Source organism: Talaromyces proteolyticus, assembly GCF_021365285.1.
Source record: "Talaromyces proteolyticus strain PMI_201 chromosome Unknown BGW36scaffold_3, whole genome shotgun sequence".
Lineage (NCBI taxonomy): Eukaryota > Fungi > Ascomycota > Eurotiomycetes > Eurotiales > Trichocomaceae > Talaromyces > Talaromyces proteolyticus.
In genome coordinates, this window is record NW_025764279.1 from 1658895 (window position 1) to 1681043 (window position 22149).

At 44.4% G+C, this 22149-nt stretch overlaps 7 protein-coding genes across 7 annotated transcripts; 4 read left to right on the forward strand and 3 right to left on the reverse strand.

The window, feature by feature from the left end:
* Positions 1 to 547: 547 nt before the first annotated feature.
* On the forward strand, positions 548 to 2326 carry BGW36DRAFT_289119 (conidial pigment biosynthesis oxidase Abr1/brown 1; the record flags this gene model as incomplete). Its single annotated transcript, XM_046210634.1, has 3 exons — positions 548 to 883; positions 941 to 2232; positions 2296 to 2326. The coding sequence occupies 3 exons, from the start codon at positions 548 to 550 to the stop codon at positions 2324 to 2326; spliced, it is 1659 nt and encodes a 552-aa protein (XP_046075477.1).
* A 513-nt stretch (positions 2327 to 2839) lies between these two features.
* Positions 2840 to 4247, reverse strand: BGW36DRAFT_394839 (conidial pigment biosynthesis protein Ayg1; the record flags this gene model as incomplete). The annotated part of the gene is made up of 4 exons (XM_046217962.1): positions 2840 to 2948; positions 3003 to 3076; positions 3133 to 4089; positions 4155 to 4247. The coding sequence occupies 4 exons, from the start codon at positions 4245 to 4247 to the stop codon at positions 2840 to 2842; spliced, it is 1233 nt and encodes a 410-aa protein (XP_046075478.1).
* A 1045-nt stretch (positions 4248 to 5292) lies between these two features.
* On the reverse strand, positions 5293 to 6189 carry BGW36DRAFT_445710 (conidial pigment biosynthesis 1,3,6,8-tetrahydroxynaphthalene reductase Arp2; the record flags this gene model as incomplete). The annotated part of the gene is made up of 2 exons (XM_046221686.1): positions 5293 to 5330; positions 5391 to 6189. The coding sequence occupies 2 exons, from the start codon at positions 6187 to 6189 to the stop codon at positions 5293 to 5295; spliced, it is 837 nt and encodes a 278-aa protein (XP_046075479.1).
* A 775-nt stretch (positions 6190 to 6964) lies between these two features.
* On the forward strand, positions 6965 to 7654 carry BGW36DRAFT_394841 (conidial pigment biosynthesis scytalone dehydratase Arp1; the record flags this gene model as incomplete). The annotated part of the gene is made up of 4 exons (XM_046217963.1): positions 6965 to 7046; positions 7092 to 7147; positions 7195 to 7236; positions 7292 to 7654. The coding sequence occupies 4 exons, from the start codon at positions 6965 to 6967 to the stop codon at positions 7652 to 7654; spliced, it is 543 nt and encodes a 180-aa protein (XP_046075480.1).
* Positions 7655 to 8434: 780 nt separating this feature from the next.
* On the forward strand, positions 8435 to 9424 carry BGW36DRAFT_424392 (uncharacterized protein; the record flags this gene model as incomplete). The annotated part of the gene is made up of 1 exon (XM_046219954.1): positions 8435 to 9424. The coding sequence occupies one exon, from the start codon at positions 8435 to 8437 to the stop codon at positions 9422 to 9424; it is 990 nt and encodes a 329-aa protein (XP_046075481.1).
* Positions 9425 to 10046: 622 nt separating this feature from the next.
* Positions 10047 to 12069, forward strand: BGW36DRAFT_289331 (conidial pigment biosynthesis oxidase Arb2; the record flags this gene model as incomplete). Its single annotated transcript, XM_046210653.1, has 5 exons — positions 10047 to 10291; positions 10350 to 10520; positions 10593 to 10763; positions 10826 to 10951; positions 11001 to 12069. 5 exons carry the CDS (start codon positions 10047 to 10049, stop codon positions 12067 to 12069), a joined length of 1782 nt encoding a protein of 593 aa, XP_046075482.1.
* A 652-nt stretch (positions 12070 to 12721) lies between these two features.
* Positions 12722 to 19560, reverse strand: BGW36DRAFT_414918 (conidial pigment polyketide synthase PksP/Alb1; the record flags this gene model as incomplete). The annotated part of the gene is made up of 6 exons (XM_046219303.1): positions 12722 to 13616; positions 13649 to 14203; positions 14228 to 14636; positions 14687 to 18874; positions 18923 to 19214; positions 19274 to 19560. 6 exons carry the CDS (start codon positions 19558 to 19560, stop codon positions 12961 to 12963), a joined length of 6387 nt encoding a protein of 2128 aa, XP_046075483.1. The 3' UTR covers positions 12722 to 12960.
* Positions 19561 to 22149: the final 2589 nt, after the last annotated feature.

A 22149-nucleotide genomic window follows, 5' to 3' on the forward strand; every position in this document is an offset into this window, starting at 1 on the left:
AGCAACCACAGACAGCCGATGCAACACACCAAGTTCTGAAGGACAATCAAGGTACAGTTTTACTTGCGAGGCGAATCGATGAAAACATCCAAAATGTAAATAACAAGGCAAGCAAAGAAACTAATATAACTTCAATATTATCTCTCTACGTAAGAATCCCTATCAACCATGGTCGCTTTTCCGAAGAACGCAAGGGGTTGTCATAGTGATTAAATCGTATTGGACTTAACGAAATAAAGACCTGAATTCAAAATTTTGTCTTTTCTTGGTTAGTTCGCAAATCATACTTTATCCTTACCGAAATTATTTGCTTCTGATGTTTTGTGTATACATTCCTGGCCTTCACTCTTACGCGTCGGAATTTACACAAACAGGAAAACAAATACGATCGACGACCTCGTGGTAATTTGACTTTTCAATAAATAACGACTAGTTTCTACTTCGCTCTTTTATTTTGCTTTCTCTGTTTAGATCTTCCATACGGTCCAGTTGCTTTCTGTCGTTCGTTACCACTAACCAACAGTCGTTCTTTCCTATCATCGCTTCGATGTTCGCGTATTTTTCTTTTCTATTGCTTGCCGGCCTGGCTCAGTTTGTCGCGGCTAAAGATGTTTATTTCCATTGGAATATTACCTGGGTTAATGCTTCTCCCGATGGGTACGAAAGGCCTGTGATTGGTATCAACGGCGAATGGCCTTGCCCTCAAATTGATGTTGACGTTGGAGATCGACTCATTATTGATGTCAAAAACAGCTTGGGCAACCAGTCAACCGGTATTCACTGGCATGGTATTCATCAGTTCATGACCGGGACGATGGATGGAGCATCTGCAGTCACACAATGCCCTGTTGCTCCTGGTTCAATGATTCGCTATGACTTTGTTGTAAGTTGTGAGATGAACATCATGTAAGCCTAACAGACACTTATGGATATTTCGTAGGTTGACCAAGCTGGAACCTACTGGTACCATTCACACAATATGGGTCAATACCCTGATGGACTACGAGGGGCTTTAATTGTGCACGATCCAAACCCACCTGTAGAATACGATGATGAGTTCACAATTACTCTGGCAGATTGGTACCACAAACAAATGCCGGAACTTCTTGATTCATATCAATCAACAAGTAATACGGCTGGCGATGAACCGCTTCCAGATGTTGCATTGATTAATGATTCTACGCAGTCCATGTTCAAAGTACAACCAAATACAACATATCTGGTCCACATTATCTGCATTGGAAACTGGCCTGGACATGCATTCCTTTTCGACGACCATGAAATGACTGTCGTTGAAGTTGACGGCACCTGGATAGAGCCATATCCTGTTGGAGAGAAAAACATCCGCGTTGCTACCGGTCAGCGGATGAGCGTGCTTATCAAGACAAAGGAGGACGCAAGCAAAAACTATGCGTTTTGGAATACAATGGATATCAACATGATGTTTGTGTTCGAAAATAAATCTATTCCCGAGAACTTCAATCCGAACGCAACCGCATGGCTTGTCTATGACGAGTCATTGCCCTTGCCTGAAGCACCGGTCATACACGAGCTAGCATTTATTGACGACCTAAGTTTTGTTCCTTACGATCGTGAGCCTCTTCTTGAGCCTGTCGATCACCAGATCATACTCAATACTGGCCATACGGTTGTTAATGATGTGACGCGGTTTTCTGTGAACGGACAAACCTATATGCCTCAACAAGTTCCCACTCTATACACTGCATTGACGGTCGGGTCAGAATACAACTCAGACCCTAAAGTTTACGGCAATGTCAATCCATTGATCATCAACAATAATGATGTTATCGAGATCGTTATTAACAATCACCATGGCAACTTGCATCCCTGGCATCTGCATGGTCATCAATTCCAAGTTCTACAGCGCACGGATGTCAACGGCGGCTTTTTCGATGGTTATTTCGCCAATATATCCTCCACTCCAGTGAAGCGAGACACCATCATGGTGCAAAACTATGGGCATACTGTTATTCGATTCCGCGCAAACAATCCGGGCATTTGGCTGTTACATTGCCATATTGAGTGGCATGTCCAGGCCGGGTTGGTGGCTACAATAATCGAGGCCCCAGACAAGCTTCAGGAACTAGTCGTTCCAGAAGCTCACCTCCAGATCTGTGATGCATATGGCTCGCCTTCAAGCGGAAACGCGGCGGGAAAGAAGGGCGAGGATTTGACAGGGGGAAATGACTACATTTATCCCGGAGAGTCAGGGTGAGTGATGCATTCGTCTCCATTGTCCCGATCATCAAAGCAAACTAACACGCACCTGTTCAGGGCATCTTATCCTCCACCAACTTTCACGTAGTTTTCAACTTATGCATTCTTCATCTAATTAGGAGCCCGTGTATGCTGGTGTGTGATGGAGTTGAGCGCATAGGGCATCGTACAATTCTACATATGATATCAATTGATATTTTTATGTCAACTGGTCGAATAAACCACTTTACATTCAACACATAGTATCATTTTCTACCATATCTATCAAAAATTCTCAATTGCTGTAAACAGTCATGATACCTTTGAACGATTTTCAAGTGGGAGAATAATAAACGATTTCTACCACATGGATGTAATTTAAATGTTGCAGGAATTGATTTTGTAGTATAATTTGCTCCAATATGTCCTACCTATGATGTCTACTCACATCTGCAGCTGAGTCAAAATGATATGAAAAATTGAGAGAGTTAATATTATTAAAAACAGATACGCAAACAGCAAATACTAAAACAGCAAACATGAATACCTACTGAACATCACTACATCACTACATGTAATGATCACAACTGAATAAGTCCGAATAGCTAAACATCGAAATGTTTTAATTCTTCAGACCTGGTTCAGCATTCTTAGCCAGCAACTTCTCAAACCATTCATATGCGACTGGTAAAGTGTTAGGGTAGCCCATATGTGGCAGTTTCTCAATAAATCTATACCAGGTTAACCATCTCGGAAAGCTTTATTAGAAGAGACAATTCTCTTACCTTCCCTCTTTAGGACTTCCGTGGTTGAAAAGAACGAGACAGTCTTCAATAGGAACGACGCCGTCATCAACACCCTGGGGTTTATATTAGCTAAATATTTCATGCAAGAAAAGAGGATACGAGGACCAACATTGAGAAGAAGGATTCTGCAGGACGGCTTGTCAGCAATACCAGTCTCAATCAGCGAGAATTTCTTTTGTCCATTCTTTTTAAATTCTTCGACACTCTTAAAACCATATTTCTCAGCCATGGCAGGGGATATCAAGAAAGGATACTCGTGATCATCGATTCTCTCTAGCCACTCCGGGCTCAAGAAGTGATGAGAACCAGGTCCGTGAGCTACGCAGCCCAGGAGATGCTTTCCATGAGTACTACCTGCGCGGATGGCATAGTAGCCGCCTGCACTCAATCCCCAAGCAGCGACTTTTTGCATATCAAATTCTCGTCGAGAAACCATGTACTCAAGAACTGAGTTCCAGAGGCGATCTGGTGACTGAGGATCTGCCGGATCAGCAGGGCAGTCTGCTGTTCCGGGAATCTCGCAAATAATGGTAGCCCATCCACGACCGACGATTTCGTGGGTTCGCTGAGAGTTGTCACAGCGATAACCATCAAGTCCAGTCATGATCAGGACGACAGGTACAGGTTTGCTGGGGCTGGCATGCTCAGGAACACGAACAAGCAGGGGAATAGAGGCGCCATCTAGACCCGCACGGTGTTTGTGAGGAATCACGACCTCCTTGATGGCTGGGGACCATGTAGACACAGCATCAAGATAGACCTGCTTCTGGCGGTCGAAAGCTGCACGCTTTAATTGGTTTGTTCCAGCTGACGCGGGGCCGACATAAGGAAAACGAGAGATGCGGTAGACGACGGCTGCCCGGCGATTATACTCGGATGCCTTTTCAGTATTTCCTTTTTTTATTTCCTCTTCGGCTTTGATCTCAAGGGATTTAGCAGTGGACAGAAAGGCACTTGTGTATTCGTCTGTGCAAGCATCGTTGATGTTCTCTGAGATAAGCTTCTCGAAAATAGGTTCGAAGTCTTCGAAAGCACCATCGTGGAAAGGATAGACGGACTTTTGACACTATTTGGTTCATGTAAGTAATTATTCTATCTTTCCTGACTCGGATAATGAAACGGTCTTCGTACAGCGAACTTCCACTTAGAATCCCACAGGCCCTTGATCGAATTCTTGTGGGGATAGACGGCGTAAAATTTGTCGCCGAGGATCCAGTTTGTCATTTTCGCTGACGTGCTTGTTTTTTCTATTCTGTCCTAGTTAGACTTCACTTAGGTTTCCTATGCTGAGGCTGTAATGGAGTCTGATAAGGTGCATAATATGAAATAATAATGAAGCTGTTAATACCCGAGATATCGGTCCCCGTACATATACGACTTTAAGGTTACTATCAAACTGCTATGTATAAAATCGCCGACGCTAAAGGCACTGGGTGCGTGCCGTATGCAGCACCATCAACAGGGATTGCCACTTTTCCGGGGAACGTGACGCACTTTTCAAAATATGAGAGCATATGTAGGTCCAATATCCTATAATTCTGATGCTACGTGATATTTTCTCCTTTGATTATTCGTTTTCGATTTTTGAAATGAATGTTTCCGAGTAAGATAGACGGCTTAAAATGCAGGGGATATCCGCCTCCCGAATTAGGGTTTCCGATCGCAGCCCTAATTGTGCTGACCCGATAGCAGTTCGTCGACATCTCAGACCTTCAGGTGATGTTCCATCAAATCCAGCGAATATTAGCCCATAGATGTCACGAAAACAGAAAGCCCGATATTATCTCCGCGTTGTCTCTTGAACCTGGAACAACAGCTACATTCCCCGAGAATACTGAAAACGGAAACTGTCTCAGGTGCGGAATGTTCAGTGTGGAGGCAACCGTTACATCTGATGGAATGTGGCCCACCTATCTTTCTAAATTCGAGCGCTTCGAAGTCCTTCGGAGGCTTCGATAGATCTCAGCTAGAGGAAATACCACATAACAAATTATGTGCTTTCCTAGATTGTCTTTGGGTGGTAGCTATGCACAGGTTATATAATTTCAAGCAGCAAATGTATGGGGTTTTCCGTCTATTGATATCATCAATTAATGTATCTATACCGAGCCCAGTGAATTAATATAACTGAAATAATTGATAAGATTAAAACTCATGTATTGTGATCTGTAGTGAATAAGAAACAAGGGAGCAAGAAAGGATTCCGGCAGGTACAGTTCTATATACAAAAACAGATGATAGAATTATCAATACTGAACTTAAAATGAGCCTAAATGTTAGCGCCTCCATTGACTGGGATAGTTTGACCTGGAGACAGCGGTTAGTATACGCAAAATTATAAAATTGAGATCGATATATACTACTCACCATTGATCCATTCACCGTCTTGGCTAGCAAGGAAACAAATGATCTTTCCAATATCGGCTGGAACACCACATCTCTTCAATGGACTGCCATTAGCCAACGCGGTCTCGATCTCTTCGAGTGAAGAAGTCTTGTCACATCCTGGCGCATATCTCCATGAATTCTTCAACCACATATCACTTTTGATTCCGGCCGGCGCAATAGCATTTACTGTGCACCGCTTCTCGCCAAAATCAGCAGCGAAACAACGCGTAAAACCCTCGACGGCGGATTTGCTGCCTGCATACAGAGCATGGCCAGGAACACCGACGCCGGCAGCAATAGACGACATCAGGACTAGTCGACCCCCTTGCTCAAGATATTTATGAGCAGCCTTGGCGACAAAGAACTGACCACGCGTGTTCAAGTCAAACACCTCATTGAAGTCTTCGAGTGTTGTCTCACTCAATGGTTTGAATTTCTCCCGGCCTGAGTTGGACACTGCTATGTCGACACGACCGAAATGAGCGACGACACTGCGGAAAAGTCCCTCAATCTCCTCCACTTTTGTGAGGTCGGCTTTGAAGGCGGCACCACGAGAACCGGCATCCTCTATAGCCTGGACGACCTCTTCGGCAGAACTAGCGCTGGTAGAATAGTTGACAGCGACATAGGCTCCTCGTTTGGCTAGTTCAAGGGCAATACCAGCTCCGATACCGCGGCCACCTCCAGTGACTAGAGCTACTTTCCCGACAAGGGTTTTGGGAATGGCCTGGCTGCTTTGGCCATTGGTGCCATTGTTGCCGTTATTGAGAACAACCATTATGGAAAATGACGACGTATTATGTCAATGGGAATAAACAAGACAAACGAAAGAATAATTTTCCAATTCTCATGTGGCGTGCAGTATATTAGTGCATATGTAGTCTTTTGGGTTGCCGGACATAATTATTCGTGAGGCAAATAAACAAGCACACCCCTGAACACGGTTATCCGAGTAAAGTAATGCTATTTTTGGTGACCTAAAGTGTCATTGGAAATGACTGGGTCCAATGCAGCTCGTGTTTGGTTTCAAGACCACTATCAGGGTTGCAGTCGCAACCAGACATATCTTCTGTTTTCGGAAATTTTTCTTGTTTAGTTTTCTGAGGCCAAATTGATGAGAAGCTACGCCCAGGAAGAAGAGAAACAGGTTATTTTAGTGGATCCAAGAAAAATTGAGTTATCGTCATCATTGGTAGCTTAATATTGCAATATCTGTTTCAACCAGCAAGTAACCGTAGAATATAGTGCAACTGTATGCGGAATGTAGGGGGATATGAGACAAAATTAGACGAAGGAAAAAGCTCGAAAAATACTTCTGAATCCACTTCTGAATCTTCTAAACTACCTTCAAGAACACCTTGTTTTCACTGTAAAAGCTAGCTGCAACCGTGTGGCAATTTGGGTTTACGAAAAGAGAATTTCTTACGCATCGTATTTCAGCCCCATCGCACTGAAAAAGAACATTCTCTCATATTAATTTTGAGGTAGATTGAGTATTAATGTTTTACGCAAGATATTTATCCATAATTAAGAACCAGAACAAGCCAGTCGTCATGGCCCCATCCATGAAAACCGAGGTCGAGAACCCTAAGTTTGTGAGCGCAAAGAAGCCTAATTTGGACATCAGCCTTCAAGGTATTATTTTCAGGCTGATCCGTATCTTATGGCTAACATGTATAGACTATCTTGAACTATCAAAGGTCGTCTTTGACTGGGCGGACAGTTATGACTTCAAGGTGAAAGCTATCCTTGCTAATTGTTTGTATCTCGCTAACTGTACTAGGACTGGGAACGCTTGAGAGGCATTATTGCACCGACATTAACTGTAAATGAAGAAGATTCGGAAGATCCACGTTGATGTGATAGCTAATATTCTTCAGGTTGACTACACCCAGATAGGCCTCAGTCGCTGGGAGTCAATGGACGCCGAGGAATACATGGCTATGGTGACTGATCCAGGATTCTTAGGTGATCCGACAGTTAAAACTCAACACCTTCTTGGTGCAACGTGGTGGGAGAAAATTTCCGAGACAGAGGTCATAGGTCATCATCAGCTGCGTGCAGCCCATCAGGTATATACTGACCCAAGTCTCAAGACGGTCAGAGTCAAAGGTCATGGCCATGCGACGAACGAACACTACTACCGCAAAGTGAATGGTGTGTGGAAGTTTGCAGGTCTGAAACCGACTGTGAGATGGAATGAATACCAATTTGAAGAGGTATTCAAAGCTTGCCATCATTAGGCAAATACGACCACTTGGAAGTTTCATTTCTGTACGGTATTCGAAGCGACTATCCAAGCTTGCGATGGCCCATGCCGTACATATTGAACGCAAGAGAATCGCGAAGAGAATCACCACGCGACGTATCATTGATATAAACATTACAAAATTTTTCAAATTAAATTTTTCTATTACCAAGTTATTTATAGAAAGAATAGAATAAAGGGCTCATGTACCCGTCGGGGCACAAATTAAATAGCCACCAGCAACATTGAATCCGACAATATCGAAATCTGACCTATGATTGATACTGAGTGCCTATAGTATGATTTAGCAGCGGTACATTTAGGTGAAGAATGTATAGATTCAGGCTTAAGCCACGGCGCGTAAACGAATAGATTTAAAGTTTAACACGGCTTAATGTGCCAATTTTTATGACCCTTGATTATTTTGTTGATCTGCCAAGTGGCCGGGCGTGAGCAGCCATAGGAATGTGGAATGGAAACATCATTCTTGGATATTGGCTCGAACGGCCAAAGCACAATTTTAGAGTAAAATAAGTATTGATTCTGTTAAGGCCCTCATGGATGTAGGAATGCAAATTTTCTGGCAAGGCCCTGATTGTGTGTATAATTATTACTATAGCAACCACTTATTCTCAAATCTCATTGTATTTCCTCTTCTATTTCAACTTTAGGCACTAGAGGCCAAGCTTGTATAATCCGAGCGTGCGTTTCTACCACCGTTGAAAGGGTCACCAACCCTAGAATTAACAATTATTGTTCAGGACAACCGCCCAAGATGATCAACTTCCTTTGCATTCTCGGTGCTGCGACACTGCCACTGTTGACACTGGCCACTAACAAACCTGGCTACCGACCCTACGACCCCGAGGTTTACACTGTTTACCAATTTCCTGAAAATGGATCTTGGATTGCGAATATTGCTACCCGGCCAAATAATGACTTGGTGATCACTCGCACCGATGTACCGGAAGTATGGGCTATCAAGGTCGATGAGGGCACAGCTGAGCTAGTTGCAACAATCCCAGATGCGAACAACCTGATAGGACTTTCTGCGATTGATGATGATGTCTATGTGGTTATTGCCGGTAACTTGGATACTGCGACTCTTACACCAGAAGCAGGCTCGTTTTCGGCATGGAAGGTGAATCTTGATTCGAATAACGACGGCTCAGCAAGCTTAATTGCAGCGATCCCAGAAGGCCAATTCCTACACGGCGTAGAGACTTTTCAGAAAAGAAAAAATTCGACTCTTGTTCTGATTGCCGATGCGGGACAAGGGGCAATCTACAAACTGGACACGGTGTCGGGTAATTATTCCATCGCCATAAAAAACGAGTCTCTGGCTGGGGTCAACAATATCCATGCTCAAAATGAATACCTCTACTTTACGGCTACTCAAAACAAAATTTTTGGACGAGTTCCTGTCGACCTGGAGGAAGCGACAGCAACTGGACCAATTGAGATTATCTCCGATGACCAGAAATTTGTCCCAGATGGATTTGCATTGTCAACAAACGGAAGTCTGGCTTACATGGCCACGTTTATAGAGAATTCAGTGGTTGCAATTGACCTTGATGATGAGGACCACCCTAAGACAACGATTCAAGGGGATCTCAACTCGACCTCAATTGCGGGACCGACCGCCGTCCTGTACATGAAGAAGGGACACGACTCTACGCTATACGTCACTACAAACGGGGGGCAGACTGCCCCTGTCAATGGCGAATTTTCTGAGCCCGCGAAGATTGTGGGCATTGACTTGTAGAAGCCTAGCTCCGGGTTTGTTGGTTGAATTATGGGTAATGAGAAATGCTGCGTCATTAGTTAAATTTAGGTTTAGTTTGATTCGGTCTGTTGGAATTAAAAAAGCTATCTAAATGTCACAGAACATATAAATGTGCATATCATTTTTCATTGGGTCTGGTTACGGCTTTTTTAAAGTTCCTGCGTTGACGCCTTGAGTTCACAAAATCAACTACGAAGCTTGCGAAAACGTGCTTCTTAATCGTGAATCTAAATCTATCGATTTTTTTTGGTTTCTGCTTAAAATTGTATATTTCCCAATCAACTAAGACTAATTTCGTGGGATCTTCCGAAAGAATGCGCGTCGACGCAGGGGAGAAAGCAAATGACATACCGGTCTCCGACGGAGTTGTTTACCTATACTTGATTCAAGACAAAAAGGTACAAGTCCCAAATAATGAGTTAAAAACACATTTCTCTAGTATCTCCATAGCGTTCTCAATTGAGATCCGACTATTATTTTTGCACACTAGTCTCCTTAGAGGCATATTAATGTTTCCCATTCGTTTCGAAAACACTTATCTTGTTCCCTTTTGGCCTGTTACTCTGTTTTTCCTGGTCTGTGACTAGATAGTATCCTCATTATGGTCATCTCGACACAACTGTTCTCTTTCGCAGCCTTGATAAGCTTGACTCAGAGTGCCTGCGTTAACTTCGAACTCGATCTTACATGGGAAGTCGGGGCACCAAATGGCCAAGAAAGAGAGATGATATTTGTAAACGGACAGTTTCCAGGTCCTCCAATAATTGTTGACGAGGGGGATGATGTTACAGTAACTGTGAACAACCGCTTGCCCTTTAACACAACAGTACATTTTCATGGAATCGAGTAAGCTTTATTCAACCAAGTCACGCGGAAAATATCGATCTGACACTAAAGGTGGCAGGCAAAAAAATACAGCTTGGGCAGATGGTGTACCTGGTCTCAATCAATGGGCCATCCAGCCTAATTTTTCATATACCTACCAATGGCACGCCAATCAATATGGCACATACTGGTACCATTCTCATGATATGGCTACACTGCAGGACGGTCTCTACGGACCCGTTCGCATCCGGTATGTTTTTTTTTTCCATTAAAATTTTATATCGACCAGCAATCACTAATCATATGTGTACGCTTTTATTAGACCATCTCGAAGCAGAGAAAATCCATTCTCCACGATCACCAATGACACAAACGAAATAGAGGCTATGAAAGCAGCTGAGCAGCATGCGGAGCTAATTATGGTATCTGATTGGAGCCAATATACCTCCTTTGACTATATGGAGGCGATGAAAAAGACTGGTTATGACATTTTGTGAGCTTCACCCACCTCATTTCGCTATTCATTCCCGTTCTTCCAATAACATCGTGCAACAGCTGCTCTGACAGCATTTTGATTCAAGGAAAAGGTTCATTATACTGCCCTAGCCAAGAAGAATTGAATTCCTTGATTATAGACTCAGTAAAAATGGCCCTGAATATCACTTCTGTTACAGACAAGGGGTAAGGAATCATTCAGTTCATACGATATATTTGTGTTAAGCGTCAATAGATGTTTACCTTTTGTTACCGGTTCTCAAGGTCTTTGGAAGCACAATCCTGAGCAACTGCCACCCGGACTAAACGATGGCTGTGTTCCAAGTAACGGCCTCAAAGCAGTCTTTGAAGTAGATCCTGCCTACGGATGGGCAAGCCTGAACTTCGTCGGTGGTGCAAGTGAGAAGGCTCTTGTTGTCTCTATCGACGAGCATCCGATGTGGGTATACGAAGTTGATGGCAGGTATATCGAGCCACAGTACGCGCATACTCTTGAAATGTACAACGGCGAACGTTACGCTGTCCTCATCAAACTGGACAAAGAACCCGCTCAATACAATATCACCATTGCTAATGACGGCGGTAATCAAATCATTGCCGCATATGCTACACTTCAGTATGTTGGCGGAGAGGAAACCGCGCGACAATCAAACCCGTACATTAACTACGGTGGTCAACCAACTTCATCAGACGTTATCCCCCTTAACGTATCAACTCTACCCCCATTCCCCCCGGTTTACCCTGCAAAATATGCCGATGATTTCTACCTGTTGAATTTGTCTCGCATTAACTCATCCTGGGAATGGTCCTTGGACGGCACTAAATTCCTTCCTGCCGATCTTGACAGTATGGAGCCTGTGTACTTCAACCCTTCTTCTCCTGAACTTGCAAATGCACTGAAAATCACAACCCGGAACAATACCTGGGTCGACATTGTCTTTCAAATCCACATTGATGATCCAACAGTCACACCGCTCCAGCCGCCTCATCCAATCCACAAACATTCAAACAAAATGTTTCTCATCGGGTCCGGGCAAGGTGTATTCAACTGGACATCTATTGAGGAGGGAATAAAAGCAAGCCCCGAAAGTTTTTTTCTCGATAGACCATTGTACAGAGATACATTTGTCACATCGCCCAGAGGGATAGCTTGGATTGCAATAAGATACTTTGTAGAGAACCCAGGGCCATTTTTCTTGCACTGTCATATGGAAACGCATTTATGGTCAGGTATGGGGATGGTGTTGATGGATGGCGCAGACGTCTGGGGAGAAATGGAAGCTGATTCCTGGAGCCAATGCTAGATTTTTACATATTTCATGACTTCTTTTTATGTTTTCATATTCATAGACGACGTACACGAATGTCTTCAGCCAGTCTAATATTTAGATTTACAAATTCATTAATTTTATTTCAAAACGCAGTGCTAAACGTTATACATCTACCTAGAAGTATCAACAACACTTGACACTAAATCGCAGGTATAGTGTCGCTCTATGCTGAGCACAACTGGCTGCCGAATTTGTACTCTCATGTCATCCTACCGGAAAATAAATTTTGTTTGCTATAAAAATTCTCAACCAGCTCATCTGCCATGACCCGTCCTATGGCTGCACAATTTGGTCGTGGAAACGGTGATCGCAATATTCTTTACGTCTCCACTGACGGCTCACCGTCGGTGATCACTACAAATGGTAAAATTGTTGCGATTGACACGAAGAAGTGCGAATGAGCATTGCTATTTAGGTCTTATTATGAATGAACGTGGCTTAAATATCACTGCCATTTAATGTTGTTAATAGCGCCTCAGGTATGAAACGAAGGATTTCGTGGACCAAATTTCAAAAATCTATTATTACATGTTAGCTTCCTGTTTCTCTCTTACTTTTCTTATTCATGAGGCTAGAAAATATTTTGACCACATTGGAAAGACATTTTAGATATATAACAATTTCAGTTCGTATTAAAAATCTATATCTACCTATCAGCACATTAATATAGATAGGTCCAAAATATTCCATGTATACACTTATCAAAATGAAGTCGAGAAAGAAAAGAAGAGAGAAAAATGACCCCATGAAACCCAAAGAGAGAAAAAGTAAACGAAGACACTTTTGTCACATGAAGAAAAGTATAAACGTAACAGTAACTTATAATCAAATCAGAATGAAAAACAACAAACGTCAAACCACAGCTTAAGTAAACGCCTTCTCGATAAATCCAGACAAACCCTTTGCCTTATTACCGTTCATCATTGTGAAATGATTCACGCCTGACATGGCTTCGATCAAAGTAACTTTGTTCTCTCCGACAAGAGTATCCCAACCATTGGGCCCGAGATCAGTACGGTCGTTGAGCAACCACAGCATCTCTCTAGGGTCACGGCTTCCATCTGGTGCAGGCTCAGGCCGTGGATCTCCAGGTTTTCCACAAACACCATCCTTAGCCCAGAATAGATATGTCTTGGGAAGACGACTCTCGAAGTTTGGATCCTTACTTGGGAAAGGGATGGCTTTATACATGTCCAATGCATCGATAAAGGCAAGGAAATGCGGCAAGAGCCATTTAGGTGGCGGGGCTTTCCCGTCACCAAAAATCTTCATGTTGTCAAAGAATTGATAGAGACGAGGAGGTAGTTTCTCAAGACCAATGGGAAATGGTGAGTCTAGAAGGAACAGTCTCTCAACAGTCTCGCCATCTTCCAACACCAGCTGTCGTGCTGCATCATACGCGCAGATACCTCCAGCAGACCAACCTCCCACATTGTATGGGCCTTTGGGCTGGCGACGTCGGATTTCTGCAACATATGGAGCAGTGAGATCCTGGAGAGCACAATTAAGTTTCTCGGGGTCTTCATGTATGGGCAGTTTAGTCCATAGACACAGACATCCGGCGAAATCTTGGGAATCGTTGCATATGAGGTAGATGATCCAGACCCATCTGGGAAGAGGAATAATGTATATTTTGCGGTCTTTGGATTACCCTGGAGGAGAATAGACGACGCAGGTGGATGAGTAAACTTGGATGTCAAGTCATCAGCCTTCAAAGCTTCCGCTGCAGGAAGAGACGGTGGTACCGAGATTGGTTCCGGAGCGGTTACCGGAGTTTTTGGTTTGAGGTCAAGTGTTTCCTCGACGTCGTCCAGGGTTGGGTTCTCAATGAAGAACTCATTAGGTAAGTCCAAATTTACTGATTCTCGCAGTCTTCCCAACACGGTCAAGGAAAGAAGTGAATCCATACCCATCTCACCGAGATTAGCGTCTCCAGTCAACTCTTCAGCAGAGACTCCAATTTCTTCGATTAAGATCTGACGAATGATGGCCATAATCTTGTTGTCTTGTTCGCTTGGAGTAGATTTGACCGGAGTATTGATATCATCTGAAGTGCCTGAAGTTCCTGGTGTAGGTGGTTCCGAGGTTGATCCCGAGTCGTCAAAGACTGAAGAATCAGAAGATGACTCACTGCTATCCATTGGGCTTGCAGTCTGCATCAAAAATTGTTTGAAGTCTTTGACAGTAGGCTGATCCATGAATATTGTAGAGTCCAGATCAATGTTCAGCTCTTCTCTGAATTTACCTGTGATGGTCAAGGAAAGCAGCGAGTCAACACCGTAGTCAGCGAAGACAACGTCGTCCGATAGTTCGGCCACAGACAATCCAACTTCTTCAGCTAATATCTTGAATGCTTGGACAACGACACTAGGACTGGACATTTTAGCCGCCTTTGGCGTGATTGCCTTCGCTATCGCTTTTGGCTTGGGAACTGTAACTTGAGCAGGGATTTTTCTCTGAGATGGTCCCTTTGATACTGCTGATACAGCACCTGCTGGAGGAAGAACGGTATTGAGGATCTTCCGAGGTACTCCTTGGAACTATTGAAATATTAGCTATATTTACATTATAACAGTTCTTAGTAACTCACCTTTACGCCTCCATACACAGCAATGATCTCGTCCTCTTCAAAGACATAGACATCGCCTGAATAGATAGTACCTTGCCAAGGCTGCATCTTCACGTAATTGCGGTATGTAGAGTCTGCCGAAAATTTTTTGATGCAACGCATAGAATCCCAGCCATGGTTGACATAAACATAGTTGGCCGAGTCGGTTGCATCGTTCGCATTCATAGTAAACCCAGTTAGATGACCAAGGCTGTCAATCCAAAAGGGGTTCCGATGGAAATTGGCGGGTTCTGCGCTAAACTTGACACAAGCAGTAGCCTCGTATTGCTCACTATCCAAAATGACTTCCTTCATCGACTTGTATCTGCTACCATAGTCAACCAGTGCGCCGAAGAGTTTGTAAGCCATCCCGCGACCGAGTTTGTGGCTCTCGCCTTCAGCAGCACTCTGGAATAGCCGATCGACGCTTCGACGGATAAGGTAGGAGTTACGTCTCCACTCCTCGCGGGCTGAGTCACAATCAAACAGCTTGACAGTACAGGATGCATGGTCAAGCATCTTTTTGCCGTCGGAATTGACAGAGTAGTATTGAACTGACATCTTTCCAGAAACCCAATCTGCCGTAGTAGCTATACGCAGGAGTTGCGGTCCAGCGTTCTTGTAAATCAGGGGCTTTGGAACAACCATGTCAGCAACGTCCAACCCCATACCTTTCATATCAGGTTTAAAGTTTTCAATAAGATACTCGGCCAGTGTTTGAGCTATATCGGCGTAGAGGGACGACGGGCAAAGAGCAGCCCCGTTTACTTTGTGGCCTTCAATAACAGGAACCAAAAGTGGGTCGGCTATATCGGTTTCAACAAGAACGCTTCCTTTGTTTTCGTCACTGTATGCCTCAATAACTTTCTGGGCCGAAATCGAGAGATACTGGGAAGCGGGCTTAGAGTTGGCCTGCTCCGTTGAGTCTCCACCTTTTGTCAAGCAGAAATCATTCTTGTAGTCAAGCCAATAATTCTTATTATCCCAACTATAAGCGGGTAGATGAAGAACCTCATGGCTTGCTGTGAAGTCTTGGTGATACTCTTTCCATTGTATCTCAATGCCGGCTAGGTATACCGAAGTTAGGCTCTGGGTGAGGACTTTCCACACGTCTTCGTTACGGCGAAGGGAGGCGACGGTGTTGGCTTGAGGACCAAGAGTCGCCTTAATCATACCAGAGCAGACTGTATGGGATCCAATTTCAATCCAAACTGTCTTATCGTTCATGAGCTTCGCGTGTCGACTAGCCTCCAGGCCTGCGAGAAAGTTTACGGTCTCTCGGCAGTGACGGCTCAGGTATTTGCCTCCAAGTTGGTAGTGATTTTCTGCGTTAATGACGTCTCCAAGTAGTGGAGACACCAAAGGAATATAAGGCTTATGAAATCTAACCCCCTTGGCAGCATCCTGAAGCTCCTCCAGGATTGGTTCAACTTGCGCCGAATGGAACGCAAAAGGCACCTTCAGCTTTGTCGCTTTGATTCCAGCGGCAACCAATTGCTCGGATAGAGTGTCGATGTTCTTGCACCTGCCGCTAATGACAGTCTCCCCAGGAGCATTGATGCAGGCAACCTCGTGTATTCCAGGGTTGAGGAAAGGGGTTATTTCGCTTACAGCAGAGCGTACTGCAAGCATTGCATGGGTTCCAATATTGCATCTGTCTTCCAGGAGCTGAGCACGATGACCACAGAGGTAAATTGTGTCAAATGCCGTCAGAATTCCTGAAACGTGAAGAGCGGCATATTCTCCAAGACTATGACCCATGACAAAAGCAGGCCGAACTTCCCATGACATCCAGAGATTTGCTAACGCCATCTGCAAACATGTTGTTCCCAGCTGCGTGACAACTGAGCTAAGCTCTTCAACTGCGACACTACCATCGATCAATGGCAGGAAAGAAGGAAATCCTTGTCGTTGAGCAATTCCGTTGAAACGCAAGATATCAGAGCGGAATTGCGAGAACTTGTCGAAAAACTCTTTACCCATACCGGCATATTGAGCTCCTTGCCCAGTGAAAACAAAACCGATATTTGGGGTAGCAGCTGGTGCGGCGGTGATGCTCTCTCTAGATGCAGCGGCTGCAAGGCCTTCCTGTATCTCCGAAATACTTGCTCCGGATACCATAACTCGGAAAGGGTGGTGAATACGTCTAGCAGTTGCCGTGTAAGATAGCTTGGCCAAACCTTGATTTCCATCGTCGGGTATGTTCTTCTTGATATATTCCGTCAAGTTTCTAATGTTATTTTTCAGTGATGTTTGGCATCTAGCGGAGACAGAGACCATATGCATTGAGCGTGGATCTTGTGTGTTAACATCAATGTGATTCAGTGGGCCGTCCTCTATGAGCAGAGCCGTGTTTCCACCAGCAGCAGAGAAATTATTAATGAAGCACCTCCGAGGCTGGTGCTCCTGTCTGATCCAAGGGGTAGAATTCATAGCGATGTGAACGTTACGCTCCTTGAAGTCAGTTGGGAAATTATGGTTGATCTTCGTCTTGATACCACAGTGCGGAGGAATCGTATTCTTGCGCATCATAAGTAGCACCTTGATCAAGGCGGAAACACCCGATGCTGATTCGCCGTGGCCGATATTTGCCTTTGCTGAGCCTAAATGGAGTGATTGTTCAGGCTTGCGCTTATAATCGGGTGCGAAAATGTCGAGCACCGATTTCATTTCGACTGCATCCCCGGCTTGGGTACCAGTACCATGCATCTCTACGTAGCTGACATCGTGTGGGTGTATATCAGCTTCATTGAGGAGCTTGTCGAAGATAAAAGCCTGAGCACCAACATGAGGGCGAGTCATTGAAACAGCCTCCGCAGAATGGTTTGTGTACGCCCCTGCAATAACTGCCTGAATAGGGTCTTTGTCGGCAAGAGCATCTTCAAGGCGTTTTAGCACAACAGTTCCAACTCCATCTGCTCGACAATATCCATCCGCACCATCGTCGAATGTGTTGCAGTTACCAGTGCGAGAAAGGAAATGGCCTCTATCCAAACCGGCATGGTTATCCGGGTTCGTCAACACATTGGTACCTCCAGCGATTGCTGTATCGCAGTCATTGCGCCACAATGAATTGCAGGCCACATGGATCGCCGCCAAACTAGAGGAGCAAGCGGTATCGACACTGACACTAGGACCACTGAATTTGAAATGATAATTGATGCGGCCGGGAGTAAATGCACGATTGCCGCCTGGAATGAAATAAGTGTCGATGTCTTGACCACTGTTGATTTCACGGTAGTCGTCACTCGTCATTCCGTAGAAGATACCAACACGGTTTTTCTGGGTTGAAGCAGTGGTATCTGGGACAAATCCAGCCATTTCCAAAGCTTCAAACGCAGTGACGAGGGCGAGTCGCTGACCTGGATCAGCCTGAAGTGCCTCCCTTGGAGACATGTTGAAGAATCTAGGATCAAAAAGACCGGGCTCATTAATCCAACATCCATAAGGCACTTGACTTGTGTTCCGCTTTTTGCCGGTAAGATCAACGTGAGTCTTCCAGTTCCATCGGTCTGCAGGGACTTCTCTGTGCACATCAAGGCCCCGCTCAAGAACGTCCCAAAAATGCTCTGGACTTGGCGCTTCAGGAAATCTTCCAGAGAGACCAATAATAGCAATTTTGGATTGTTCAGTTCTTCCAGTTGAGTTGGCTTGGCTTTTTCCTTGTGAGAGTTCCATGAGGGAATTATCTAGTGATACATCTGACATTCCAACACGTTTCAACGTAGACAGTAAACCGGAAGATGCAGCAGTGGCGACTGGAATAATGATGCATTTGGCTGCGCTGGAGGATTTAAGAGCCGCGGCACAACCCTCGAGGACTTTGTCCCAACATAGTTGCTCTAGAAGAATTTCTTCTACAGCAATTCTGAGGATATTTTCAAAGTTGTCGGAAACCAGTTGGCGGCCAGTTGTACTCGACAGAAGTGGGATACGAGATAAATAGCCAGTGAAGGAACCATGGTCGCGAGATTTTAGTACCCAATTCACGTCCTCCTGTCCATACAGATGAGGTGCATGATATGGTGCATGAACTGATACTCTGAATGGCTTGACATCTTTAGGGAGCTGTGTTTCGATTAGCTCCTGTAAGACAAGTGGTGGTGCGCTGATAGTAAGACCATTGGAGCTAACGGCGCTAACATAAGGGCGTGTTGACGGTGGAAGACCCTAGGGCTATTAGAATACGTAATTGAGCCTTTTGGTGTTAAGACGTACCTTGCTCAAGGAAAATTGTTGGATGGATGCAAGAGCATTTGCTTCATCCATGCCAGAAACCACTACTGACCAGCTGTGAGATGAGCCTTCGTTTCGTCCAACAAAGTTGCGGACTTTCAAAGTGCATAATCCAAGACGCAGGGCAATCACAACGGCCTCAACGGCTACTGGAATCAATTCTCCAATGGTCCTTGACGAGGAAATAGCAGCGGATGCAAGCAGACCGGTACATAATCCAATAACGTAGCTTTCAGAACCAGCTGGATAGATATGACCGCCATCTCCGTAATGACTAGTATATAGTTAGATCTAGTAGAGGCTTGTTTGTATCATCGATTAAATTTGACTTGCCTGATGAAGGAACCTAGCTGATAAATTGTGGTCAACGCACTCTCGAGAGCAGGGTTAGGCCCAGTGACACGGTATCGTGCCAGTAGATCCACGATGCTAGTAAAACGAGGGAAATTCCTGCGATCGGAAGGCGGAAGCTGAGCTATTTCATGCCGCAATGCGTAGAAGCATCTCTCAAAAAAAGAGGTGACAAGGCTGTTGTTTTTTGCCTGAATGAGACGACGGAGCCCGGAGTCAAACTCGCCTGTCTGGTCACCAAAAAGGTAAACTTGGCTTGTCGTGCCCATAATCGCTCTTAGGAAAACAGAAACCAGACAAGGAACGAGTGGTGGTGTTTGACTGGTAAGTCAATACAAAAATCCTCAAACGCGAGCTGGAACCGTAGGCATTTGCCTGCAACAATTCCAGCTGCTGTACTTGGTTCTACCCGAACAATAGATGTTGTAATATTTTGGCTGTAGAACAACTATTGTAACATATACTAACGCCGAGGTTGCTGGGTGGAATGAGTGTTGAAAGTCAATTCCCACAGCATTGAAACTTGTGCAAGAGAAAAAAATACACATTATTTGCATTGGTAAGTCTTTATGGATTGAAAAGTACAGAAAATGGGTCCCCATCATGGGAACGAATGGATGACGTCGCGAATCGCAACGTTGCAAGCGGTAAGGTCCAGTAGAGATCCATCATGGCCGTGGATAGCTTCTAGAATCGAGAAATTTCCTAATCGGGTCGGTCGGGCAGATGGATGCGCTACAATACAGGAAACCGGACATCATTAAAGGAGGGGCTCACAGAGAGGATCATGGCAGATCCAAAGATGAAGTGGATAAGAAGTGGATAAGAAAGGAATGCCACCGTTACGGCGAAGATAATCACTGCCAGCTACCGATCAGGCGATATCGGATGTTTCTATTTTGAGAGTGCCAAGCTCTGGAGAGCCAGAGAAATACCATCAATACTAGTCAGCAAGTAGAGTCGCAGTGGTTGGCCGGCTTAGACGCGGACATCGCTCGAGGCTCGAGACCGGATTGTTCCAGGCGCTTCTGATCGAGAAGATCGGCATAAGCGAGGAAAACAGGAAAATCCAAGCAGTACAGAACCAGGATCTACTGGTTAAGTCTCACTGGCCGCTTGCGGCAAACACCCATTTGGGAGTTAGAAAGGATCGAGACCTAGATTCCTGAGGAATGCATTAATCAGAGATCTTCGATGATCTGAACATTCCTCGGGCGGCCCGTCGCTGATCACGTGAATACTGTAAGCCCTAACATATCGTCTATACGAAGAGGAGCTACACTGCCTTCATTGATACTTAGGAAGTAGTGATGCTTTTCCTTATCGAGAGCGTTTTTAGTATATATTATCTAGTACGTCGTTTACCGTTTAATTCCACAAGTTTGGAGACTTGGTTGACCTCCCGTTGCATGCCTCTGCCATATCTGGAGGTATGTAATATCATAGATCTAGAAATTCGTCCGCCATTTTGCGGAATGTCACCACTCCTCTTGGCACCAGTTATGCTAAAAAGGTTTCATGTACTATCGAATGAATAAAATGACATCAATGACTTTGTATATCACAGTTTTACGCTTAAAAGGCAACAACAATCATTTCCCATGAATACGTGTACAGCGGCTAGTTTACCAACATTGCACCCTATGCTTGTAAATCACCAGGAGCTTCTATTCTTTGGATATACGAGAAAGAAATTTTCAACATATCGGCTGAGTTCATATCACAAATGACGAGCTTCAGAGGCCAATGCAATTGGCCTCAAAAATCATGAACTGGTGAATGTAACCTATTCATCTCGGTACCGGGAAAGCACATCCTAAGATGCTGTACTTTATAAAGATTGTGCAGATCAGTCCCCAAAAACGGCCATATATGTGCATATATAATGGCATGAAGAGGTATGCTTCCTGTTTGTGCATACAATATTAACAAGACTTGGATTAAATCAATTAGTTCGGAAAGCTACATACATGTAGGCTTGGTGCAATTCTTCAAGAGTTGATACCTCCAGAAGATGAAAATAATTGTATTAAATGAGGGCAAGTTATTAGGACTGAATGATGCGTCAATTGATGCTTCATTCGTCGAATATAGCTTTGATGCCTTACAGAAATTGTGGACAAGCCTCTGGTTTAGTACATCGCATTGCTTGACAAACGAACCAAAATAGTCTTACCAAAGATCACATTGAATGACCAACAAGCAATCAATAATTAAATTGCCCCAATGAAGTCGTATTGCTGCTCATCCTTGCCGCATTGGATGTGTGGAATGTAGGTCTATTTCCGCATTTGGTAGTCACTTCTGCAAACGGAAATTCATTGAATAACGTCTCGAGATTTTATGCGGCCGAGCACCACAGCGTCCGAGGGCTTTGAAACGGTTTCATTCTAAAATCTGTAATGTTGCATTCAAAACAATTCCTTTCGATATATATCCAAGGCAATTGAGGTCAAAAAACCTGTTCCGCCGTAGTCAATGACGTCGTCTTCCTACAGCTAGAAATTGAAGAAATTCGAGTGTCACGGGGGATTCGTGTTTCCACTGACAGCTTTGTAAGAGGGTTTGAAGTGCTGCACATTTCAAATGACACGGCTGTCGTCTGAGACAAACATTCCTGGCACCTGGTGACCTAGGTAAAGGATATCACGTGATGCATTGATAAGTGCCAAGGTCATCTTGGTAGTTTATCAACTCGTAATTTTCATTGAGGAAAGATGACAGCAATCAATTTTAAAACAGACCCTTTACTAGAAGAGTGACGCAAAGCTGTTTTCGAGTCCATGCTGTTTGGGAGCCGGTTTGCGATACTTGGGTAGTCCCCTGGAAAGTCGAGATCAAGCTGGGCTCTGCTCTGT